General features: G+C 40.6%; 1 protein-coding gene across 7 annotated transcripts; it reads right to left on the bottom strand.

Annotated features, from left to right (window-relative positions):
• Positions 1–392: 392 nt before the first annotated feature.
• RHBDD1 (rhomboid domain containing 1) lies at positions 393–23,984 on the bottom strand. 7 transcript variants are annotated; one of them, XM_085512878.1, is made up of 7 exons: positions 23,921–23,984; positions 19,320–19,835; positions 17,613–17,745; positions 13,180–13,268; positions 12,413–12,472; positions 9,702–9,821; positions 393–2,538 (listed from the first exon to the last, which is right to left on the bottom strand). In XM_085512878.1, the coding sequence occupies exons 2-7, from the start codon at positions 19,750–19,752 to the stop codon at positions 2,420–2,422; spliced, it is 954 nt and encodes a 317-aa protein (XP_085369004.1). In that variant the 5' UTR covers positions 19,753–19,835; positions 23,921–23,984; the 3' UTR covers positions 393–2,419. The 7 variants fall into 7 exon arrangements, with proteins under 7 accessions (XP_085369004.1, XP_015726880.2, XP_015726879.2 ...); XM_015871394.3 differs by having other exon boundaries at positions 23,925–23,984; XM_015871393.2 differs by having other exon boundaries at positions 23,929–23,984.
• Between the last annotated feature and the right edge of the window lie 709 nt (positions 23,985–24,693).

The raw sequence follows: 24,693 nt of genomic DNA, 5'->3' as shown, positions 1-24,693 counted from the left end.
CAATATTTACTTACCTCACTTAAGGTTGTCAACAGTGGAAGGGAAGCAGGACAGATTTTGACCTAAATTGCAGCCTGTATTGAGAACGGTATCACCAGTGACAGCAGCAGACATGAATGTTTGGAATTCACCTGTGACTTTCATCTACCAGCCTCAGTGGATGTCAGGCCCTACTAACGAATCACTCTAAGAGTTTCCAAGGTGTGACTAACAGGGGAACTTTCCAGGAATGCAATGCTTAAACTTCCACCAAGTTCAAAAGAAACAGGAATAGTCCCAACACAATTAATCTGCCCCCTCAGCATCACCATTCTTCATTCCTAACGATATTCTGGCAGCTCTCTTTGAAATATATGCTTTAATTAGTATAATGAGAAACAGATGCTATGAAATATTAAAAAAACAACAACTTTATTTCAATTTTTTATATGAAAACATGAAAACAGCTGAAGAAGTATTAGCACTGAGAGGTTTCCTTCAGAATTTAATGGCAATGTTCAACAAAATGTAAGTAGGAGGAACTCCCTCTGTTACTCACGTGGCTGCAGTCATGCTCTTCATCTTCGGTTTTTGTTTTACTTCTTTCAACTAAGTAGCAAAGTGCAGGGTTTTAATTAAAATAATAATTAGACAGTGAATTGCACGAGCATTGGACCAGCGCGTTTTGTCTGAGGAAACAATCCTCCGACTTCCTCCTTTACGCATCATTACACACTGAGCAACACGTGCAAACTTTGTGCATTTTTTGACATTTAACTACATATCAGAAAGCCAACATACTGTACAGCACGAGCATCTGCTGCTTTATTCTGCAGCAGCTGAACATACTGAGAAACAAGCAAGGCACACACGTATCAGGGACAGAAAAACAAGACCAAGGTCACAATAATTCTCCATCACTTATCCTTTGTTTTAGAAACTGACAGAAAACACTGTGCAAAATATCAACAGTGTTCTTATTTCACCTGAACAATTACATCCAGTCACACTGCATTCATGCCTTTTGGCTCTCAGACCCTTGAACCTCATATCCAGAATAGCAGTGTGCCACTGCTGGGCGTACAGCCAGGAATAGGTAGGAAGGTGAAAGAGAATGGCATGTTAGTGCGAGAACAGCTTGTGTGTTTTGCAGCAAATATAAACTTCCCCTACATACATTAATAGCAGGAGGGATTCTCTATTTAAACTTTAAACCACATAATCACATTTTCCCCCCTTTTAGACTGTTTTACACTCAATCTGTAACTTCATAGAGAGGCAGCCTTCATATAGCACAGGTTGGTGATCACATCTCTGAACAGAAATCATTAAATCTCTCATCCTTGCACCACCTTAAGGGAGTGCGAAAGAGTTTCAAACAATTCTGTGCCAAAAGACAAAGATCAAATCATTTTTGTTCAATCACACCTCCTCGGGCCTGAAAATAGTTATAGGAGTATCTTTCAGAAGAATTTTTCCCCATAAGCAAGAAAAATGAGTCCAGGCAATGAATGGTTTTTCAGAGTGATATGCAAAAAAAAAAGCTCCAGGTTGTTGGTTAACATCACTTTATAGGCAGATCCGCCACCAGCACGACAGTGAGCAGACGGCTGTGCACAGGGACAGCTGAGCTCCCAGGTCTGCACTCCGCTTCTCCAGAATTAAGTCAAGAAATGCTTTCTAGCAAATGAAGGCTTCCAAGTTAACTGTATTAAGGCTCCTCCACCAGCCTGCAAACTACTACGACTGCTCACTGGACCTCAGATGAGAAAACATAGAGTTGAACAGCTGAATTTCTATTGCTCTATAAACAGCATATGCATAATGTAATTCAATATAATTTCCAAACATTCTTAAAAAGGAAGATAGGTATGCCTAAAAAGTAGAAGTTAACAACTAAATCTATTCTCTGTATGGCTTATGTATCTTCCTTTCCATGAGAAGTCTAAGCCTGGACCCTTGTGATTCAGCCATTGTCCTCACAGCTGTCTTTCCAAGTGACAATTCACAGCCCAATCCCAGAAGAGTTGTTCATCTCATACCAAAATTATACAGAAAGGAATTGCATAGTTTTAAAGTTACATTTTAAAAGGGTTTATGGGTTTTTGTGCTTTTTTCCCTCTGTGATGGATGAAGAAAACCTGCTTTCTGAGAATACCAGCCAGGTGACACAAAAGTTCAGAGAAGAAAGTTGGGTAAAAAACAGTTCCCTTTCATCTTTAAGATGCATCAAAATGGAGTGACAAAAATCACATTTTGATTCCCAGCTTTACCCATTTTTATCCAATTTTGAGCCTAAGCTCACAAAATCTTACACAGTTTTTACAAATAGCAGTAAAATAAGAAATGAAACAAAACAAAGAAACCCAAATAAATAAATTTGGGAATATTTTGGTAATTCTGAACATCACTTTACAGTTCACATCAGCACCTGCCACTGTCACTGCCTCCAAAACCTACGAAGCCTCTGCCTTCGCATCTCCTCTTCTGAACGCTGCTCAGGGGGGAACCAAAAACCATAAGGTCGCCGCTCGTTGTTGTACGCTGCTCCACCAAAATCTAAAAGACAGGGAAAAACAATTGTTCTTTTGTTCTGTAACTTGAGAAAATATATGCACATATACCCTGCAATGCAACACATCACAACACAAAGGAAACGAGGCGTTGAATGTTTCCAATTCCAGTGGTTTCAGGACTATCCATTTCCAACAAGTGCTCTTAAAAATCCAAGATGGAAAACAACAGCAAGAACACCCCCACACCCAGAAGTCCAGTGTGTATTAACTTGGGACTACATGTTTCTTACTATCTCCACTTCATGCAGTAAGCTCCATATTGTTAAAATATTTAGGCATCCTCACCAGCCACTTCTGGCAAAACATTCTTGGGTATTTGCTTATAACAGCAGTCCAACATGCTGACCCATACCAGATCTGTACTCAGTTGGCAGCAAGCAGCTTTGGAAAGAAACTACACTTGGCACGTCAGCTAGAGAGAACTGTAAGTTAAAGTGAGCAGAAATATCTCACCAAGGCTGAAGGAAGGTTCTCTGCCCTGGCACTGCAAGAGAAAACAAAGCAAAGCAACTGCTCCAAATTCACATTAAGTTACAGAGCAAAGAGAAGATTAAAAGGTTGAGGTTATACTCAACCTCAACCAACGGGCCTTGGGAAACAAAAATGAGAAACCATTCTCTGAGCTAACGCACAGTGTTCGGGATAAACAAAGTAGCCTTAAAGATTATTTTTTAAATTCATTAATACACAGGAAATTAATTTAATGCATATGTCCGTATTTCATCTTCAGTTTACGCCTCTGCTTTAACTACCAGAGACAAACCCAGAATAAACCTAAGCTGGTACTTTGTGTCTGGAAAGGGACAAATGTCACAGGATCTCCCTGGACCTTACCATCACTTACCAGAGATAATTCTCCATAGCAGAACAGCAAGCCATCAGATTTAAGTGAGGAACAAACACTACCTCATTTTGAATGCATTTCAATGGCTTATCTTAATACTGTGACAATTATAAATATAGATGTGTGGCAGCAAGTGCAGATGGGCATCAGAAAATAACGATCAGAATTCTACACAAAGCTAGCGTGCATTGGAAGCCCTACAGCTCAGCACAGGTCCCATCACTGGTCAGTTCTGTTTCTCACTTGAAATCCAAGAGTAATCTCGTTGTCTACAACAAATAAGTTCACTTGGTGTGCAGCATGAGCTGAATGGGTTTCATGAATTAAAAAGCTTCAGCTGAACTTCATATTCATTCACTACATTTATTTCCCCTCATTTTACTGTCTTAAATGTAGAACGTGTGTTGGAAAACAAAAACACATGGTTGTTTAATGTGTCCTACTGAGCACAAACTGAGATTTTCCTATAGAGCATCTGTGGTCAGGTTGTACCTCAGAGTACAGTTCTGGCAGAGTGCCCCAATATCCGCTCAATTCATTAAACATAAGGAGCTCCAATAACCACTCGAAACGGGACAAGATCTTATAACAAGGATGCAAGATGCTCCTTTATCCGCTGACACCAAAGTACGAGTAGTAACGTATTTCAAGATCTCACAAGAAGGTATTTTTGTACATCAAACAACACGCTGATGAGCGGTGTTGTTTCAGTGAGTTTTAAAATAGGAACATAAACACGTAACTGCATATATTTAAACTACCCCATTACCCAAAATAGTTCTGCCGCCTTTTTTAATTACAACAGAAATGTTAACGAAGGAGCATCCTTACCTAACCAAAATATTTATAGGCCATGTTGTTCCACAATGGTAATTAGGCCACAACCGCACAACAAGAGAACGTAATCTTTCTGACACATCAGCACAAAACTTCAAGACGAATGAGCTCTAAGGCTGCATTTACTGTATTTCAGAAGCAGTTGCAACAGCAGAGAGACAAAACAAAGGATGCAGCACAGAAAGTAGAGCACAGCACGAAGCCTTTGCACACCATATCTTATAATCAATTTCACTGTGAACGAGAGCTGTCTTCTGTGCGGATGGAGAATGCTCTCTTTCTGGGAGAACTTTTGTTGCTCAAGTTTACAGAGGGTCAACAACAGAATAGAACGACTTGTAATTGCAACTAGTCTAACTAAACCTGTATTACTGTAAAGCAGATAATGCTTTGCTAAACATTTTCATTTATTATGAAATACATACTGTAGTTTGACTAGTAAAAGTACTGCTCTGCACTTAGAAGCCCAGGACTTTCAGGCCATAAAGATGAGAAGAGCTCATACACCTGCCCTGCTCTGCATGGCCACACTTCAGGCATTGTGATCTGAGGACATAAAGATATTATCAATGAGCATCCAAAGGAGGGCTGCAAAGGCAGAGAAGGGTCTGGAGGGCAAGAGGTGTGAGGAGCAGCTGAGGTCCCTTGGTTTGCTCATCCCAGAGCAGAGGAGCTGATGGAAGCCCTGATGGCAACTGCAGCTCCTCACAGGGAGCAAAGGGACAGTGCTGAGCTCTGCTCTGTGTGACAGTGACAGAGCCCAGAGGAACGGCATGGAGCTGTGCTGGGGAGGGCCAGGTGGGGTCAGGGAGATGTTCTGCAACCATAATTTACACTTCTACAAGGCTTAAGGATCATTATATCTGCCTTACTTTTGCTGTCCTGTGACTGAGATTTGTGCAAGAAAGGAAGAATTTGTTGAGGAACTGCAAGGTTTATGGGACATGGTTACTGCAGGCTCTTTATTTTCCCTGAATACGTGTCAGTGGACACTACTGTACTTGACAAGGAATAGCCCATATCACAAGCTCTGGTTATTCAGAAGAACAAGTTCATTTTACTCCTCAGCATTAAATGTGGTATAAGGAAGAAAAATAAGACAATCAGCATTTGTACCCACCACAGAAACACTGCGCTGAACACTCAGTTCCTCCCACTCTCTGAAGTAGCGGCCTCAGTTTTAGGTTAGGCAGTAGGGTTTTCAAGAGCTTCCAAAAGCGTCAGGAATACTGAATATGAAAGACAAAGTTGCTCTGTATGCTGCTGCACATTGACAACAGTGTTTGTGCAATTATCGTACGTGTATAATTATAGATACTTGTGTTTTTTTTAATGCAATGTACAGACTCCCAATAGAAAAAAAGTTATTATAGAAGAGATGCAAACCAGAACACAGTCTTATGACTGTAAGGACAGAGCCAGGGTTTTGGCCAACAAGACAACAGGAGATTTATGCATTCCACAAAACTACTAGAAAATACTTATTTATGTAGTCAGACAGCAGGAAAAGATTGAGAGCATTTTTGAGATGGTCCCAACAAACAAAGTGCAAGTTATACTTCATCTATGGAATCAATCCGGTGATAAAACACCAAGAGTTAATAAAATAGTAAATTAGTGGGTAATTCCAAGATTAGGATTATTCACTGATCTTAGTCTGGAGAAGCTCTTAGTGGGAAACGAGGTTCGTTCATGTGCTCAAGGAATTTAATACACTTAAAATCGTGTTTGGGGGGAAAAACACACTTTGTTTTTCTTCTAGTGCATTTCTTCATGCCTAACTAAGAAACAATAACAAAGAAACTCTAAACAATATCTTTTTCCCAACGCCAAGACCAAGAATGCCAGGCAGATGGATGGAAACACCAATGACGACTGAAGCCACTCCGCAGCAACTCCCACTTTCTCCAGGGTGGAGGAAAGCACTTTCATGCAGCCCCCACACAGCTTCTTCTAATTACGTCCACAGCTGTTGAGCAGAAGGGCCTGTTCTCCAGCAAGGTGACCCTGCCAAACCCACTGTGGAAGGAACATTTCTTCCTCTATAAATAAGTTCAAGTTACTAAAGGGAAACAAGTCCAGAGACCACTGAAGTTCATAAAAAAAAAAAAAAAAAAGCTTGCATTTGTATCACTGAGACTTGGATCAAAACACCAAGAACAGACCATCTCCATATGTAGATCCAGCTCTTAGAATAGAAGTAGCATGAATGCAAGGAAAACATTACCAGCCACAAAGGCTTAACTACTTCTTTATTAAAATGTTTTCTTGCTGTTTTCATTGTTGGTTGAAACCTGTGTGAAGGAAAAGGATCCAAAAGAAAGCTGCATCGGTGGTACCTTCAAAGATATTCTTATATACTTAAGAAGCCAGAGAAAAGAAACAGTATTCTGTGTACTTTTTAGCATGAAGATCTACATTGATACTTTGTGTCCTAAGCAATATATATTTCCAGTGCAAACACAATGAACGGTTACTTAGACTTTCATATGATCAGATCTTCTGTAGCGTTAATCAGCACCTGGAAACTGCCCCGTCATTGTCAACTTGTTGCCTAAAGACCAAAGGAAGTCGGCCACACAAGGCAGTGTTTCCAAAAATACCAGCTGCAGCACCAAGTGTTTGATGGAAGGAACAAAGGATGAGCTGCACCGCGAGTGTCGTCATCCCCAGATGTCAAACGCTGCAATTAGTAACTTAACACAGCGCTACAGACAGGGCAAATTAGAGAGAAGCGAGCAATACCCGCTCCCTGGAAATCTGCCCCAGCAGAGTGCTGGTGGTCAGGATCGCAGACCACAGGGACAGTTCCAGGAAGCTGCTTAGAAAGTTATTTTAGTAGCAGTGTTACTCAGGAGAACTTTCCGCCCAGAACACATTGCTGGACCAAACATCACCTACAAAAAAACAGTACAAAAAGTTGGACTTAAAGAATCAAGGCAGCAATCTGAGCACGGGTCTTTGGAAACGTGCTTCAGTCTGGTATCATGCACTGCACACTTGAGCACAGAATTTATTACAAGACATTTCTACAGAAAGCCATCAGTCAAATGCGATGACTAGCAGTCCTACAGTAGCAAATAGAATGGGATTATACAGCATTTCTGCTTCATAATTCCTGCAGTCTTCAATGGATTTAGCACATTTCATTGGGTACTATTGAAAAGCCTGGTCTCAATACAAGGAAACAGAAACAGGAAATTCAGAGAACTGGCAAGCCAGGTGCCTACACATTTCATACCCACATCACAGATGGACCTCAGGTTAGCCTGTGCTGGGCCTCAAACTTCTTCTTAATATAAATTAGAATAAAAGAAATGCACATCTAGATATTTGCACTATAACATATAAGAGGACAATCTACATACGCATATTTATAGGCATTTCACTTTAACACACAGAACACAATCACCTACACGTTTATAAACTTAAGAGGAAAACTCACTCCTTTGTGCAGAGACACGAGTCTGCAACGGATTCTTAACATTCTTGAGACTGAAAACCACAAACTTGGAAGTTCAGCTCACAAAAACAACCCAGCGCCCACCACCACAAAAATGCAAACCCACATCCCACACCAATCAAGATATTCTTCCAAGCAGAATATAAAGGAAACAACAGAGCAGAGCCAGGGCGTACTGGGGTTACATTAAAGGCAGCTGCTAATATGAGGATTAAACCGGAACGGAAAGCCATATATTCTAGCTCCATAGTACAACCATGCAGTTCAGTTACAGAACAAGCAGAAACGCTGTACCTTCATGCTGGGTTTAGGTAACTCATGCATGGGATTGTATAAAAATAACCGAGACTGAACTCGATGCACACCTTGTTACAAATTAGTTTGAAGTTGTGGACAACAAGTGATAGCAGGACATTCTGGGCTGTGCCACAGATGACTTCTCTAGCCTGGCAGGATACTAACACAGCAATTTGATACAGCACATCTACATTCCAAATCTAATGATACATCTTGTGGACTAAAAACCTTGTAAATACATTTGTCCAACTAAGGAAAAAATCACCACTAACTTTTTCTCAGTGAAGCTACAGAACAACTGTGATGGTTTAAATGTCACAGCTGGGAAAGAGGGTGAATCACCCTGAATTTTGGTTCTGGTACCTGTGTTTACATCCATTAATGTGTCTGCTTCAAATCATTTCATGTAATTTTTAGTCACGTTAAGTACCTGTTTCATCATCCATATAATTACAGGCTACAGCGAACAGCACACAAACATCTTCTGTTGAAAGGGCAGCACTCGTTGCAGCTAATTATTTTCATACCGACAAGGAAGAATATTCTATTTGCTCATTAGCACAAAAAATTTCCTCTCACCCTTTGGGTCGCTCTAATGCAGGTATGATCAATTACGAACCTTGCATTACTTCATTTTAGAAATAAGACCCGTGCCTGTGGGTAAGATGAACATTAAGCAACTGCTTTATGAAATAGTTTAAAAACTGAGCTCTCAGACCTTTTCCAAACTGAATCAGCACGAAAGAAAAAGCAGCACAAAGCTAAAGCACTGCTCTAAACATCCGAAAGCAATGTCTGTAGGAACATCACTGCACCAAACACCACAAACTAATCAATTGTTTATAATATCAATTTTATCCTTGTTATTACAAACTGCCTTCATTCTATGGCAGTGAAAATATCATCACTTTCTTTTACTGTAAGATCAGCTCCTACGTGCATAACCCCTCCACAGTGAGTTCAGAATTTGACATCTTTGGTTACTTGAGAAACCAATAAAAACTTACAGCTTTTCCTTCCACGGTGTGACTTAAGGCTTCAAAACGAAAGCCAACTGTTTTAGGGCTGCATCCAAACCACCCTTCACCCCCAGCCATTATGTACGGTATATTTCCTTCACGTCTGTTTTCATAAGAAGTATATCCCAAGATTTTTTTTCTTGACCTCATTTGGATTACAGAAAAATAAAATATATCTCCATTAATATATTTGCTATCAATTCAACTGATAAATTGCAATTAAAACAAACAGCATTTTTATTCCTAAATGACATTTTCTCCCCCCCACCTTTCAGCTAGTTCTTGTATGAGCTTTCTTCAGGGCGAAAGAGGACAAGGTCAAGAAATTACTACATTGCTCCCATGTTTCTCTGTTACACTGTTTCATTTTACAGTTGAGAATGAGAGGTGGCTTGTTTGTTGTGGGCACAGCAACTTTGTTTACTTAAGGTCTGTTTGTTATAAAAGCATTTCTTCTCCTGTAGTAGCAGCAATTAACAACAAGCAATTCCTAACACACACAGTTACATGAAGAACAACACTGCATCCTCACGTTGTGCTCTCTGAAAATTCCACCTGGAAACATTTGGTCATTTCTGAGGAGATGTCTGAATCCTGAACATGAACAGTGAACAGCACAGCCTTCCCATTCCTCCCACCTCAACATGAACCATGACCTGAGAGATTACACGTAATGAAATCCTTACCTCTTTCATTCAGACTGTTTAGCACTGCCCTTTCAAGCTGTTCTTCTTCAGTGAGCCCTCCTGTATAGGCATAATAGTTCCTCGGTGTTCTGTATTGATCATCTGGGTATCTGTAATACTCTGTGAAGTGAAAACAAAGAAAATGATCAGCTGCTACTCAGTAGGAGAGGGTGAAAGCAGATGTTATCTTTACATTGTCTTTCTTCCACAAATCAGTTTAATTTGGAAAAGAAAAAAAAAAAAAATGCTCAGGAGCCAGGAGAATTGAAGTAAGAAGAACAGTAACCATGAAGATATAGCAAGGATCCCCAGTGGTACAGCATTGTTACAGATGTTGCAGCATTGCCATCATTTCAAGTTTCAAATAAATGGGAAGACAGTTTTCATCAGCTCCTTTAAAATGAAAAATGAAAAGGAAGAGAAGCTCCCAACATGTAACTGCCAGTACTGGGCCTTCAGTCACCCAATGGTAACAGTACAACCACATGGGCTTCAGGCTTTTCCATGTGCACCTCACCTCACAGCAATGTTTCTGCATGAAACAACAGCATCCCACCTCCTACTCTCTTAAGATCAACAGCATCAGTAAGACTCACATATTATCTCACTAGTTGCAGATTCCATGCAGAATTTCTGTAAGGAAGACTAACAAGCGCAGACTACAAACCGAGATGTAATTGGTTTCATACACACGTCTGCACATGTTTTTATATGAGCACATGCACATTACAGGTGGACACACAAAAAATGCAATCCTGCCCTTTTGGGAACAGACAACAACTGACACTGTGAGGATCTCCATAAAAGCTCAGCAAAAATTTGGTATTGCCCTCCTGCAACCTGAACTTCTGCCATTTCTCAGCTATCTGCCATTTGTCTGCTTAGAAAATGCTGAACACGTACTTGTAAATCTCTATAAATTAGTCATATTTTTAACACGCTTGAAAAGCCTTTCGGTCACAGTGGCTATATTTAAGAGACAATTCTGCAGAGAAACATAAAACCAACTGCAGGATACCACTTAGTTGGCACACATACACATTTTGGATGCCGTCTTTATTCCTCTTCTTCCCCTCTACATTATATGTTAATCTGAATGAATGCCTTCTCAGTTACACATTTATTTTCTGCAGGCTTCAAAACTGCCTGCATGAAGACTATAAAAATCCTGGCTTTATCTGATTAAAAAAAAAAAAAAAAGAAAAAAAAAAGGGATGTCATCTTTTAAGTTTACCATAAAATGTGGTAAAAGTGATGCTGTGCGCTGCCCTCGAGTTTTAAGTGCTGACAAAGCTGTAACCTTCTGTTTTATGATGAGAAACAATTCGGTAACATCGACACGTTCAAGGTGTTCCTATTAATCACAATAAGTATCCTAATATTTTATTCATGAACTGCCTTTGGAGAAAACCTAATTCAGTCACCAATTACTGTGTTAAAATTACAGTTGAAATATTTTTTCCTTCTAAAGCTGTTTCCTTGTACTGTTTCAGGAATCCATGCTGGTTATCTATTTATTTCTTATTTTAATTGATATTTAAAGTCAGGCAGCAATAACTCAGCAACACCAAAGAGCAAACAATTAATCAAGGTTGTACTGTATGCATGTGGTGAACCCGCAACACTACAGAGAGCTTTCCTGATTCACTGATGGCCACACGTATCAGACAACAAGCAAAAGGTGAACTCTTCCTCAAAGACTTCTGTGAATAGGATGAAAGATAATTATGAAGAATATACACAAGGAAAAAAAAAAAAGGCTATATATTAAAAATATGCATGTTTTACAATTACAATTCAGTTGATAAAAGAGAATTTATTAGAAAAACATTGTTACATCTAAAGCCGAGCTTGGAAGATGGGATAACTCATGTTAACACTGCTCCTTTATCTCCCTTCCATGCGCACCAACTCAAAGCAGCACTGCTCTGGTTGCTCTGGGGACTGCTCAAGCCATACAAGAACCAGACTTCCTCTTTGTCAGTGCCCAACAACTTCTCAGCTGCCTGTGTATTGTTCTACCCTACATGAAATGCTGCTGCTAGTTAGAAAGAGCTGGAAAAGAAGTACAGGACAGTTCAGGATCTGTTCATGTTCCCCAAAGGTTGTCTTTAACACCCACCCCCACCCTGAGCAGTTGGGTGTCTGTACAACGGCTGCAGCAGATTAGAGAATTTAAATGTCAAGTGCATGTTCTTACCTTCATTAGCAAATTAAGTTGCCTTTTCCAATATAAACCATTCAATTTTCCATACATCCTGCTATGTAGGCTTCATGAAGGTTTGGTCGTTATGAACACAGAACACAGCAATGCAGCTGAATAGCAAACTGTAGCTTGGTGAACATTTGTAGCTGGCCTAAGAAAGCCAGCTGGAAGCCGGTAGCTCATGCACCCTACATCTCCTTCATGAACATCTTATCTTGTTGCACAACATTCATTTCCTTTTATATTTATATTGGTCTTTAGGTCAAACATTGTATCTTCAATTTGGGAACTGGATTACTAAAAAACCCTGGGTGAGTGCACTTCTAAGTTACAACAACCTTTGCCACTATTTGCAAGGAAAGTACACTGGGATATTTGGTTAGGAATTACAAATCAAATACTTTTGAAATACTCACGGGCAAAATTCTCCATTTGGTCAGCAAAAATTACATTCATATTTGTAAAACCAAAATAAGTTTTTAGGTAAGTGGGTGAGAACATTTACCTGAATAGCCTGAGTAGTAGCTTCTTGGCCTGTCGTGGTCTGTGAATGAAGAAAAGCCACCTAGAAATAAAAATAACACACATACAATTAGAATGAAGTCATGAGTTGCCCTACCCATTAGGTAACAGGCAAGCACTGTGACAACCAAGCCTCGCACACAGTTGCAGCAGACTTCTAAGTAAAACCCTGGAGTTTAAAGGCATGCTCATATAATAATTAGCACAGCTATAGTTAAAAATAGATGTCAGTATATAAACACATTGAAAGCTTTCACCTTCTAAAGCTGTTTCTACAACACAAAAACCTGCATCAGTTCAGCATCACAGAACTTGGAATCTTGTACCAATTTCCCAAACATCCCTCAACTTCTCCCTAAATTTGAACATTTCCACATGAACCAATACAAGCAACAGAAACCCAACATGGGAATATACTGTGTTTGACATATTTCTTTTGCTTCATACTCCATTTAAAGCAGGGTTTTGGTTGACATCTTATACAGAGCACTTTACCTCAAATACATAGCTTTAAAAGAGTGGTAAAAACACTCCTTGAAGCAAAAACATCACACCTGAAAGCCGCCTTTAACACAAATGAGTAAAACAAGAAGGTGAGCTTTTCCTTCTGCAATCAGTTTAACAGTCACTCTATTTTCAGTTCCCTAAAAATCTCCTGGAGCTGCACGAATGTCTGCAATTGTATGCAAGACATACTAGTTTTTCAGAGCCCCAATGCCTCATGCAGATTTTACCAACCAAAGCAGGTACCTGCAAAGGCTTCCATGATCTTTTTCAGAGGACCCATTGTGTACATCAGTCCAACAAGAATCCCTGCCAGATGGCCAGCAAAAGAAGTCCTATGGGAAAAAAGTAAAATCTCATTAGCGATAGAAAGGCAGACTTCTTTGGTAAGAAACATGAAAGTGCAAATACTGTAACCCAGAAAGTCCGTAAGTGACCAAGCATAGAAAAGTGACAAGGACACAGGGTAATGTAAATGCTTGTTACTTTCTGATCTGACCTAGTCAATCTATTTTCTAATATTAGTGTTAATTATTCCATTAAACCCAGATGTGCAGTTTACAGAAGTCCAATGTACAGAACTCCTTATCCAAATTAATTTCCTCATTCTGTGATGTCTAATAACAGTGCGCATAATCAGATTGAACTGAGCAACTATCAACTTGAACTGAAGTGCTGTGTTTTCTTTCTTTCTTCATAAATATCTTAAAACCAGCGTGTATACAAGTTGCAGACAAGCATGCAACATATCTTGAAGAAGCGGGAAGCTAAAAGGAGAGATCACCTCAACTGGTTGTGTAAAGGACAGAACACTGATTCCCTACAAGCATTTCAAGTGAAGTCCTCAAGGCAGGAAACTCATTTTAATCTGTAAAACTGAGACCCACAGAATTACACTGAAATGTCCCAGTAGGAGCTACCAAAACGAACTACAGTTTCAAATGAAAGCATAAATACAGCACCGTATCATTGTACTATGGAAGCCCTATCCCTGGAGATAACCAAGGCCTGGCCACAGCAGGCTCGGAGCACCTGATGGAGCTGTAGGTGTCCACATTCACTTCAGGGGGTGGACTAGATGGCCTTCAAGGGTCCCCCCCAACTCATATTATTCTACAAACCCTAAAAGCAGACCTGTTGCAACATTCATACCACAGTGCACTGCAAACTAAAGGAACAGCTGAGAGAGGCTGGAAGAGTCACAAAAGACAACACTATAATTTAAAGCAGCCTTGACACAGTGGCAGAAAAGGACAGGATAGGATACAGTAAAGACAAGTAAGGAGTTCTGAATGTATCACAGAAATTGTCAGCTATACAAATGAGAAGGGACTGGCTAGAAGAGCTTTGGGAGAGAGCCTGGTGCAGGCAGTGAATCAGATTGTAAAGCCTGCCCACCAGGTGCTCAATCTCTGCTTCAAGTTGTGACTCAGCATTTCAGCTACAAGTAGATCGCCTCTTTAAGAAATCTGCATAATGGATTTCTTGCCTACAAGTTTTATCTGCTGACACTGAAGTTAATGACAAAACTGTAAATGTTTTCATAAGGCAGAACTATATGCACAGTGTGGAATTAAATGCCATTTTGGCTGAAAGGCACAAATACAACCTATTGTATAAAAGCACAGAAGTTGTAGGAAGGTGTTCTCCAAACACACTCCTTTCGCTCTCATATCAAGTTCAGGAAATTGAGGGTACTCCTATTTTATACTTTTTGAATAAAGAATGTAACTTAGATATATTATCAGCCATAAAGCAACCTCCGCTGTCACATGATTCCAAAAGAATATCTTCACTTTGTTCCCATGAATAGTAACACATTGACTTCAAAGTCTGTTTTTATAAGTTGACTTGTTATACTTTTGGACAAAAACATTCTCCTGATTGCAAGAGCATGATAAACCATCACCTTTTCTCCTGCCGGTTCAGAAAAACTCACAGATTTATTTTGTTTGTGTTACAACTTCACTTTGTATAAAGACAAACTGAAATCTGAATGGGAGCAGAAATGGGGCTTTTAAATCACATTTTTCCCCCTCTAAATGTGAACAAGCTTTATCAATATTAACTAATGTTCTCTTGGATATAAAGAAATTCAAATGAAGCCTCATTTAATTTTTGTTAGAAAATGCGGATCTCCCCAGAGATATTACTTAAACCATTCACTTCATACTAATGATGATTATGCAATATGTCTAAATGCCATTTCCTGAAGAAATTTGCCATCAACTTGATGTGCACTTTACTCAAGAAAAATCTTCCAAACAGAATTAAGTACAGTCCTTCACTTGGCTGTGTAGTTTCCATGAAAATCAGTATCATTGAAATGAAAACCATATGACAGCATTTACTCTTCAGCTCTCCAGTTCTGACACAACGCTTACAAGCCTCTCACAATATTATCTTTTAACATGAATACAGTCCCAGTGTTCTTATGCAGAATCCAAGTAACCTCCTCACTGCTGGCACATTTATCCTGACTGGTTTCCATCCTGTGGCATCACTCACCTGACAGAGCACATGAAAGAAGAACAAGGAAGCCTGTATCACTTCACTTCTGTAATTTCCTCCTAACAGCAAACCTGAAAGACTGGTGGGAATCATCACTCATGAACAGAACAAAGCCACTTATTTAGCATCAATGGCATGTCCTTAGCTTAGCCACTGCTGCAGTCTTCTGTGACAAGAACTTATTTTCATGTATCTCCTACTGTGATGCTACACTAACAGGTAAACATTCGCTCAGCAAGCAAAGAAATAAGTAATGGGACATAGTACAGGAATCTAGACCAACTTGGTTTTGAAAAAAATAGTGGATATCTTTAGATAATGGGATGAATTGTTATTAGTTGTAAAAATTATTTATTTCAAATTAACCCTAGCATGTAGTCACACGTGAATTTAGAGCCTCTGCTTCAAAATTTCATCGTGCTGTAGTGGCTTAACCTAGCAGGTGGCTCAGCACCTCTCATGTGTTTTATTATGTTGGCCTCTTCTTTGATTTGCTTTGAAGGTGTGTTCCTGCAGATCCTTGACCTCATCAGAAAGGAAGCAACTATTACTCACAGTTGACCCATTGTACGTTACAATTTTGTTTTCAGTTGTCACCTATGAATACGTATTACAGCGATCAGCACCTCTGTCACAGAACGTAGACACTCCTGTGCTCCTGTTCTCCAGGTGAGCATGTTCTCAGTTCACAAGGTTATCTCTTTTTTTTTTGTTTGTTTTATATTACCAACTCTACAAGCACTTTAACTTGCCAAAGATGAGTCTATCAAATTGGCTCAATCCAACATTTACTTAGAAACAGCTACAGAAACATAGAACAGAACTAAAGGTTAGAACTAATCTAGTAAATTTTTAACTAAGAAATTTATATTTTCTGAATTACAACAGCTGTCACAGATCTGACAGGCAAAAAAGTTTTGAACTGGCTGTGTATTACTTCTCAACAACCTGTGATAAATCATTCTGCTAAGGGTTGCACAAACATACCTTGTGTCTGATGGGACAGAACCCTGAGCCAGTTACTGACCTCTTATTATTCAGAGCAAAATGTCACACCCTGATCTACAAAGGAACACCATTTAATCAGGCACCTCAAAAATGGTAACATGCCTTGAGCATGTAGATGAGGATGTAACAGCACTGCCCTGAGAGCCAATTACTGCGGTTCATTTCAAGGCAGTTGCTGGTTACTAATTAAACATACTATGTTCTGAGACATTAATTTCTGTAGCCTGCTCCTTGATTTCTATGGCCTCTGTTAATACTTAAGTGCTGTGAAATTGCCTTAGGTTTCAGAATTGAATGTAATTAGGGGTTGCTTAGACGAGGCAGCAGCCTCAGCTTCCATGCAAATTATGAAGACATTCTTAACATTATTTGTATACCTTATATTTACTTCCTAACTCCAGAATACGTCTGCAGTAACAAAAAATAACAAACCCAATAATAACATCCAACCACCAACCTCCTTCCTCTACCAATTAGATACACTATATGCTCATGGATTTGCTTCAGATAATTTCCACTATTCTTTAATAGTAACAAATGTTATTAAACATATCAAGTAAAAACTACCTAGTGCTAAAACATTTTGTTTATCAGAAGAATGAAATGAATGCATCAACATTTCCGAGCTTATACTTGTGTTAATATCATGCGAGTGATTTCAGCTGACAATTCAAATTGCATTTGAAGAGATATGCTCCACTGTTATTTGTCTTTTAACTTGGGATTCCTTCTTTCAGTCAGTCAGGCAGCGAACGATAAAGCAATATAAACACTGCTCAAAATAAGTAATATTTGGATTTGCATTCTGGTCTAGGGAACATTCTACCTGCCACATCAGAGCATCTGATGATTAGTATGTCAGCCTTGCTCCTCTCTTTAATCTTTCTGAAAAGCAGCAAATTGTTTATGAATTGCAATTTGGCAGTTAGTAAATTCGGTGGGTTTCTTTCATATACATTCTCTAATGTTGCTGACAGTAATAATTTATAATAAGTTATATAAGGGAACAGATGATTTGCAACTACAACTCCAGAAATCCAGTGGAAATGAAGGAAAAATGGCACTGCCATGGCTGGGCACAGGCCAGGGAGGAAAAGGGAGGGCTCCTTACACCCCACAGACATTTCACCTACTGACTTGGAAGTCCTACATGCACTTACCCTGGGGCAATGAAATGAATGGCCACCAGCTCTGCCCAACAAGCATACTTGCTGGGTATCCGAAATCCAAGGACGCTGCTGACTCTTCCTGGATTGTAATGGTTGTTAAGAACTTTCAAAGCAAACAAGACTCCTGCAAACAAGAATAAAATAACGTTAGCAGAGAAGCACTTGTGCCCAAACAATAAAGAAATTATTATTATGATTTAATTGCTGAAATGACAGCTACTGAAACTGGAACATCATGCAGTTGCACAGCACCAGAAAGCAATACTGTTGCATGTCGGAACAACGGCTCTGGTTTTGGTTTTGTTGTTTTTCAGGGATACTGTTCAGCCACATAAGGATTGAAATTAGAAATTTGTGTAACGTAACCAATTCAAAACTCCTTTTAAAATACAACTATTTATTGTAGTTATTCAAGTAAACAAAACACAACAATACATAAATGGGAGTTCTATTTGTAATAAGGGACAAACTTAATGAACTCAAAACATTCAGTGAGCTGAGAAAAGCCACAACTGAAAACAAGACAAATGCATTTGTGAAGCTCAGTACGCTCAAAAAGTCTGAGTTAATGGAAAAATCATCTTACATAGACTCCAGAATCACTTGCTTCTGCAAAAAGAAATGAGATAAACCACCTTTAATCACAGTAATTTATTTCTAATTGATTGCAACTGTTTTATCATGCAAATAAAAGCCAATATGACAGGATGAATTCGCATTACTTATCAGAACATCCAAAAAAGGTTATGGAATTCTCAGGAGAAAATGCAATCACTTGAAAAAAAAAAATAGGGAAAAGTAAAATACTTAAATATGGAAAAGGCAGTTGAGTTGGACATGAATAAAGATATACTATATCTAGATACATGACAAAGATTTCCCCCTATTCTAACACCATGGAGAACACAAGACAGCAAAACTCCTTTCTCTATCCAGTGAGGTAAGCATTCTTGTTTTAGGATAGTACAGACAGAAGTTCCTTTGAACATACATATGCTTACATTTATTGCTGCTGACAGACCTTATTCAGGAACTACACATTTACTTGAGAGCAGAAATATTTGATAGCAGGACATAGTTCAGGAGTTTTCCCATGTCCAATCCTCCCTTGGCCCACCAGAATATCCTATGTACAGCTTCAAGTTTTATTAGCAGCCTACCAGAAGGGCCTAGACCCGCTGTACCATCAGGTTCCTGCTATGGGAAAAAGGGCCTGGTCCATTTCATCCAGTTGCAAAATAAGGAAATAAATTCAGGCATCCTAAAACTCTTATGAGATGAAAAATGAGCGGGTCATAAATACATATCCAATCTGGCTCCTAAAGAAATAGTTATTGCCAGGAAAATACTCATTTCTTCTTTAACATCTGTTCTACATATATGACACTTGCTCTGACTGAAATTACATATGTTGAAGGTCACATTGAGAATGCTGAAGGTTTAGAAAGATCAACTACAGACACTAAGCCTGTCAGAGCTACTTCAATTGACTGCCTGAACAGAGCACGCACACACAGGCTGCTGCTCACAAGAACTCAGCACACAAGGAGAACATGCTTTAAATTTCAGAAATGATTACTTCAGTGACATAATGCACACAGATGCACCCAGATGTACACCTGTCCATTTACTGCATCCAGCAAACATCATATATTATCCATAATTATTTATTTTTGTATTTAACTTGGACCAACTTACCCGAGAAGCCCACAGCACAACTCATTTCATATGAAGGATCGTCCAGAATCCTCACAAGGATGAATTCCAGCAGCACGTAGACAATTCCAGTCAGCACTGAAAACACTGCAATTATGTATGCAAACCACATACTCCCAAGTCTCCTTTCCAACATTATTCCCTTCCAAAGCATGGAAATCATGTTATAATATAAATGCCAGTCATCAGCGTGGTGGAGAGGTGAAAGCAGTAAACGCTGCCAGTCCCGCCTGTAGAAAGCTTCCTTCACACTGATACACGCCTCATGCAGCGGCCTCACGGGATTCAGAAAGAAAAAAATATTCAGTACGAGCACTGCGAGGGTAACGGATGGAATGTTCTGAAGTCCTACTTGGGAAATCTGGTAAAGCAGCAAAAGCAGTCCGGCATTGACTCTGCCTTGTCTTCGTTGCATTATCGCTTCTCACTCGAGGAGACGTCAAGTTCACTCTGTTTCTACTCTTGTTCAAATCCAACACCATACACGGTTTGGAAAGACTGAAAGAAAAACACAACTGCATTACACACATACTACACACATACTACACACATACTACACACATACTACACACATACTACACACATACTACACACATACTACACACATACTACACACATACTATCGTGTCCTCAGGCTCAGTGCTCTCTTAAAACAGTAACAACAACAAAAAAACCCAAACAGCAAATTCTTGAAGATAAACAATTGAAATGAGAAGAAAAGACAATGTTGAACTGGTCTATATGTATACATTAACTGGCCTACGACAAAAAAGAAAAGAAAAAAAAAAGGATTTCTATGGATAATCCAGACAAGCATCATGAGAAGCAGGACTCTGCAACCTCCTTCCCACAGCCCTGGACAGACTATTTGTTATGTACAATTCCTGAGTGCTCTACACATCTTCTCGGTGTCCTGACTCACTTACAGTTATTACACTTTCAGGCACAAAACCCTGGAAAAACAACGAAAGACACCTGGGTAGAGCCTTGGCTCTCAGGCCTCTCACCTTTGCTACACGTATTGTTTTCAGGATTCTTTTCAAGCAAGCAGTTTTCATTGAGTATTCAGAGTACTGCTAATAAATCGATCGCACTGCAGCAAAGTAAGCCAACACATGGAAAAGTCGGGGAAATCACCTCTGAACTGCGTGAGCCTGCAAGAGCAAATGGAACTAGGAAACCTGCAGAGGGCTGAGCAGAAGAAAAGCCCACCTACAGCCCAGCCTCTCCTTAAACATCAGCAAAAGCAGCAGACACCACTATGGCAGTTCACACTGGGCAATATGTGGCATTAAACAACTGATCAAATCAAATTTACAATGCCATAATCTCTGGATCTCTCATTAAGCTGCATTTATGCTCAGCACAGCACTTGAGGAAGAACCCGCTTGCATTTTTAAAGCAACTGTAGTAGAACAGAACACGAATAAACTCATCTGCTACAATGAAAGGAAATTCACTGCATTTTTGTTGTGTTCTAAGCTTGGTTTGAAAGGCAGCAGCAGAAACCCACTCCACTCCAGACCCTGAGTGCAGAACTCTACTGTGCCAGGACCCTTAAGAAACAGATTCTAATTCTCCTGATGTAACTACACAGCAGAGGTAAGACCTCTCACAACACAAAATGATTGTTGTAAATGATAATCAACAGTGTCAGACTTTGTTTTGTTTTGTTTTTTAATGTCAAGATAATATTTCAAAGAAGTAACTGAAACTTTTGATGATATTTAAGTAACGCCATCTTCCACAACACACCACGTTGCAATGTTGGTATCACCACCTCCAAATATTCTTACATCCGTGTGCCCAAACCTCTGACTTTTCTATTTTGCCACTGACGCAGCTACATTTTTCCCCACAAAACAGCTGACGAGAACTGCTAGAATTTAAAAGCCAACCCAATTTAAACACAGGCTACGTGGAAACCCCAACTTCTTGCCATACCACATCGTTCAGATTGCCAAATAGTACATAGTCTCACTTTTTAAAGCTTTCCCTATCTACTGACAGTCTTTCTTTTCCAGTTTTAATACTTCTAACATACACACACCAAGGAAAAACAACCTGCACGCAGCACCATAACCATGTGAGAGTGGGAAGGCTTTACACCACGACTGCAGCAACACTATGTACTGTAAATCCTTCCTACTACTGGGAGCAAACAGAAGTGGGTGCCAAAAACACTTCATGTAGTTGATTATAAATGACAAACATATAAAGAAAAACAAATTAGTTATTTAGTTAATGCAATTCACTTCCAGCTCTCTGAACATTCTTTCTCAGCCTCTACTCCGTTCACTAGAGGTCTAACAAGACTTAAAACAATGAAGCATTTATTCTTCTTTTTTTGAGCTATGCCACCCACTTCAAAAGGCACAGACTTCCAGCACGGCCCTGCAGGAGCCCTTTGTGTTGCTTTGTGCTGCTCCTCGGCTGCCACGTGTCTGCATATTTGTCACCTACTCAAGATAAAGGTCTGACCAAAACATTCTCAGAATCCTTCAGTTTGGTGCTAACCAAGAGCAAAGCACAGAACTGCTATTTTTACTGTGACAAACTCCCCGGCGGGCTTGACAGCCATAAAATACTATGAGTTCAGATTACTGAAAAGTCACGTTGTTAAGTAAATATTTTCATCATTCGGACTGTAGTCCAAACAAAATATAGCCGTCTTTTCCTACTACAGCTCTAGTTTGAAGATTCTCCTTAAACCCCCTCTAAACATCTAAAAGTTCACTCTAAAACTGATTCACATTGATGTGAAACAAAACCCAGCCCATCGCCCTGCTCCTCAACACCTGTGCTACGAGGTAAGCCCAGATACTACAAACAGACAGGAGAAATGCTTCTCATTTCCACTGAGGGTAATACAGCTGCCATCTACCTGCACGGCACGTCCTGCTCTTTGGAGTTAGGTCAAATCAAACACAAAAAACAAAACCACAGCACTAGAAACATGTAAAGGATGAAAAGGGCGAACATCTGATCCTGAGCATGAACTGGTTCAGACTGCAGATAAAGCCCAGCAGACCATCACTATTCATCTACAAAGAAACAAACTCAGTACAAAGCCTTATACCCAAGAAAGAACAAAACAGAAACTGTGATTTTAAAGCAAAAGGAGTTTTACACAGGAAGCATCAGCAACACGCCCGTACTATTGGCCTGAAACTTTGAGAGGGGCCAAGGAAGGCAGAATCAACAAAACAAGAAGAAATAAATGCAAGAAAAAGCACAAAGATTTTAAACATAGTGAACCATCCTGCTTTTATTTAATACGTATGCAAGGAAGAGGTCGGACACAGCTGTCAGCTACAACAAGCTTTGTAACATTAGATACAATGACATTACCAAGATCCACTGTTTCCTCCTCTGGAGACAAAGCTCACATCACTTCTCATGGTGCAATATAAACCAGCTCCCCAGGTGGAACAACCTAATGTTCTTATTACGTATTGCCTTTGTGCAGGTGTATCTATACATACAGAGAAAGGCATTTATCCACACACGCTCCTTTCATAGGTGCAGATCATTCTAGTTACGCAGGCTTACCATCAAAAAGTCATTTTGGCTCATATAAATTCATGTAATAGGAATTCTGCTACAGTTGTAGCACAGCACAGACAAAAACAGAAACCTTCATGGATTTTCCTGTCAGGAGACTTTCTAGTATCTCTCCTTCGAAACCAAGTTCACTAGAAATTAATGAATTCCGTGTTTTCCTTCACTGGGAAAAAACCTGTTCCAGATTCACTCGGGAGCCACGTGACACGTTGCTGCTGGTTTCATCACTTAGAAATGCTAAAAGCAACATCCAGAGCATTTTCCCCGTATTCCTAAATTTATCTGCCGCGTGTTGTCAAACAGACAAAGCATTTTTCATGCAGCAAAAGCAATTCAGCTGTGAAACATCAGCTCTTTTTGAACCTCTGCGATAAGGCAGATAGCAGCCAAACACCTTCTAGGGGGAAGCAATGGATACATTAAGCTCCTTCTCTATTCTGTGGAACAAAGTAATACAAGATCTAGCCGGGAAGTATTGCTAATGGTTGGACTAGATGATCTTCTTGGTCTTTTCCAACCTTGATAATTCTGTGATACATGTTTTTAGCGTCCTGTCTCATAACTGGTAGTAACTGCCCTTCTAACAGCTATGGCAATAAGTACAAAAACAAACAGTTATTTGTATAAATGTAGCCAGGACCAGGAGCTGCACGCTGCAGATAGGGCCTATCAGCGCTGACACGGCCCCGCTCTCACAGCGTTATACCCCACAGAGACGGGATGGAACCACCCCACACGGTGCCACAGCGCAGCGCAGGAACCACAACTCGCCGGGCTGCCACCAGCAGCGAGTGAGGGGGAACCCGGCGGAACGGAAGGGGCCAAGCACGGCCTGGCGGGGCCTGAATGGAGGAGAGCCAACAGCGCCCGCTCCTCACGGCTGGAGGAGGACAAGGAAGAAAAGGCAGAGCGCTATGGCGGCTGGGAGGCAGCGCTGCGCCCCTTCCCGGGGGTATCGGACACATCCAGCACCACACGGCGGCACAGCCCCCATCCCCCCGCACTGCCCCGCCCCGCACTCACTCACATTCTCTGCGCAGCGGCGGCCCCGCTCCCGGCACCGCACCACGTGACGCGGCCTCCGAGGCCCGCCCCGTCCCGCCCCGCCCCGTACCTCACAGCGGCGGGAAGGCGCGGCCGTGCGCTGTGATGGGGCGGAGGGGGAGCAGGTAGAGTGAGCTGCGGCGACGCGATGGTGTGTAATGAGCTGTGTAAGTCGGACGGTTCAACTACTTCAGCTTTTTATTCAGGCACTATAGATCCAGAGAAGGACACATCCGAGAAGAGAAGGTTGCGGGGTGACCTCATTGCAGCCTTTCAATACCTGAAGGGAACTTACTCCCAGGAGGGGAGTAAACTCTTGGAAAGGGCTGACAATAGCAGGACACGGGGAAATGGTTTTAAGTTAAAAGAGGGAAGATTTAGGTTGGATGTTAGGGGGAAGTTCTTCACTAGGAGAGTGGTTAGGCCCTGGAACAGGCTGCCCAGGGAGGTTGTGGATGCCCCGTCCTTGGAGGTGTTCAAGGCCAGGTTGGACGGGGCCCTGGGCAACCTGATCTAGTAAAGGTGTATGTTTGGTGGCCCTGCCAGGCAGGGGGTTGGAACTACATGATCCTTGAGGTCCCTTCCAACCCGGGTCATGCTGTGATTCTGTGAAAACGTAGGAGCCTGAATTAGGGAATCACAGCGGCTGGTGGTGCCAGTGTGTGATGAGAAATGAGTGGTACAAAGAGCAGAGCCAGAGCTACCTGAGCTACCTGCACACGACCCTGCTGGGCTGCCAGTTCTGCAG

Source organism: Coturnix japonica, chromosome 12 (genome assembly GCF_054131305.1).
Source record: "Coturnix japonica strain WE chromosome 12, WE-NBRP24, whole genome shotgun sequence".
NCBI lineage: Eukaryota > Metazoa > Chordata > Aves > Galliformes > Phasianidae > Coturnix > Coturnix japonica.
Note: the sequence above shows the minus strand (reverse complement) of the source record. Positions and strands in the feature narration are given on the sequence as shown.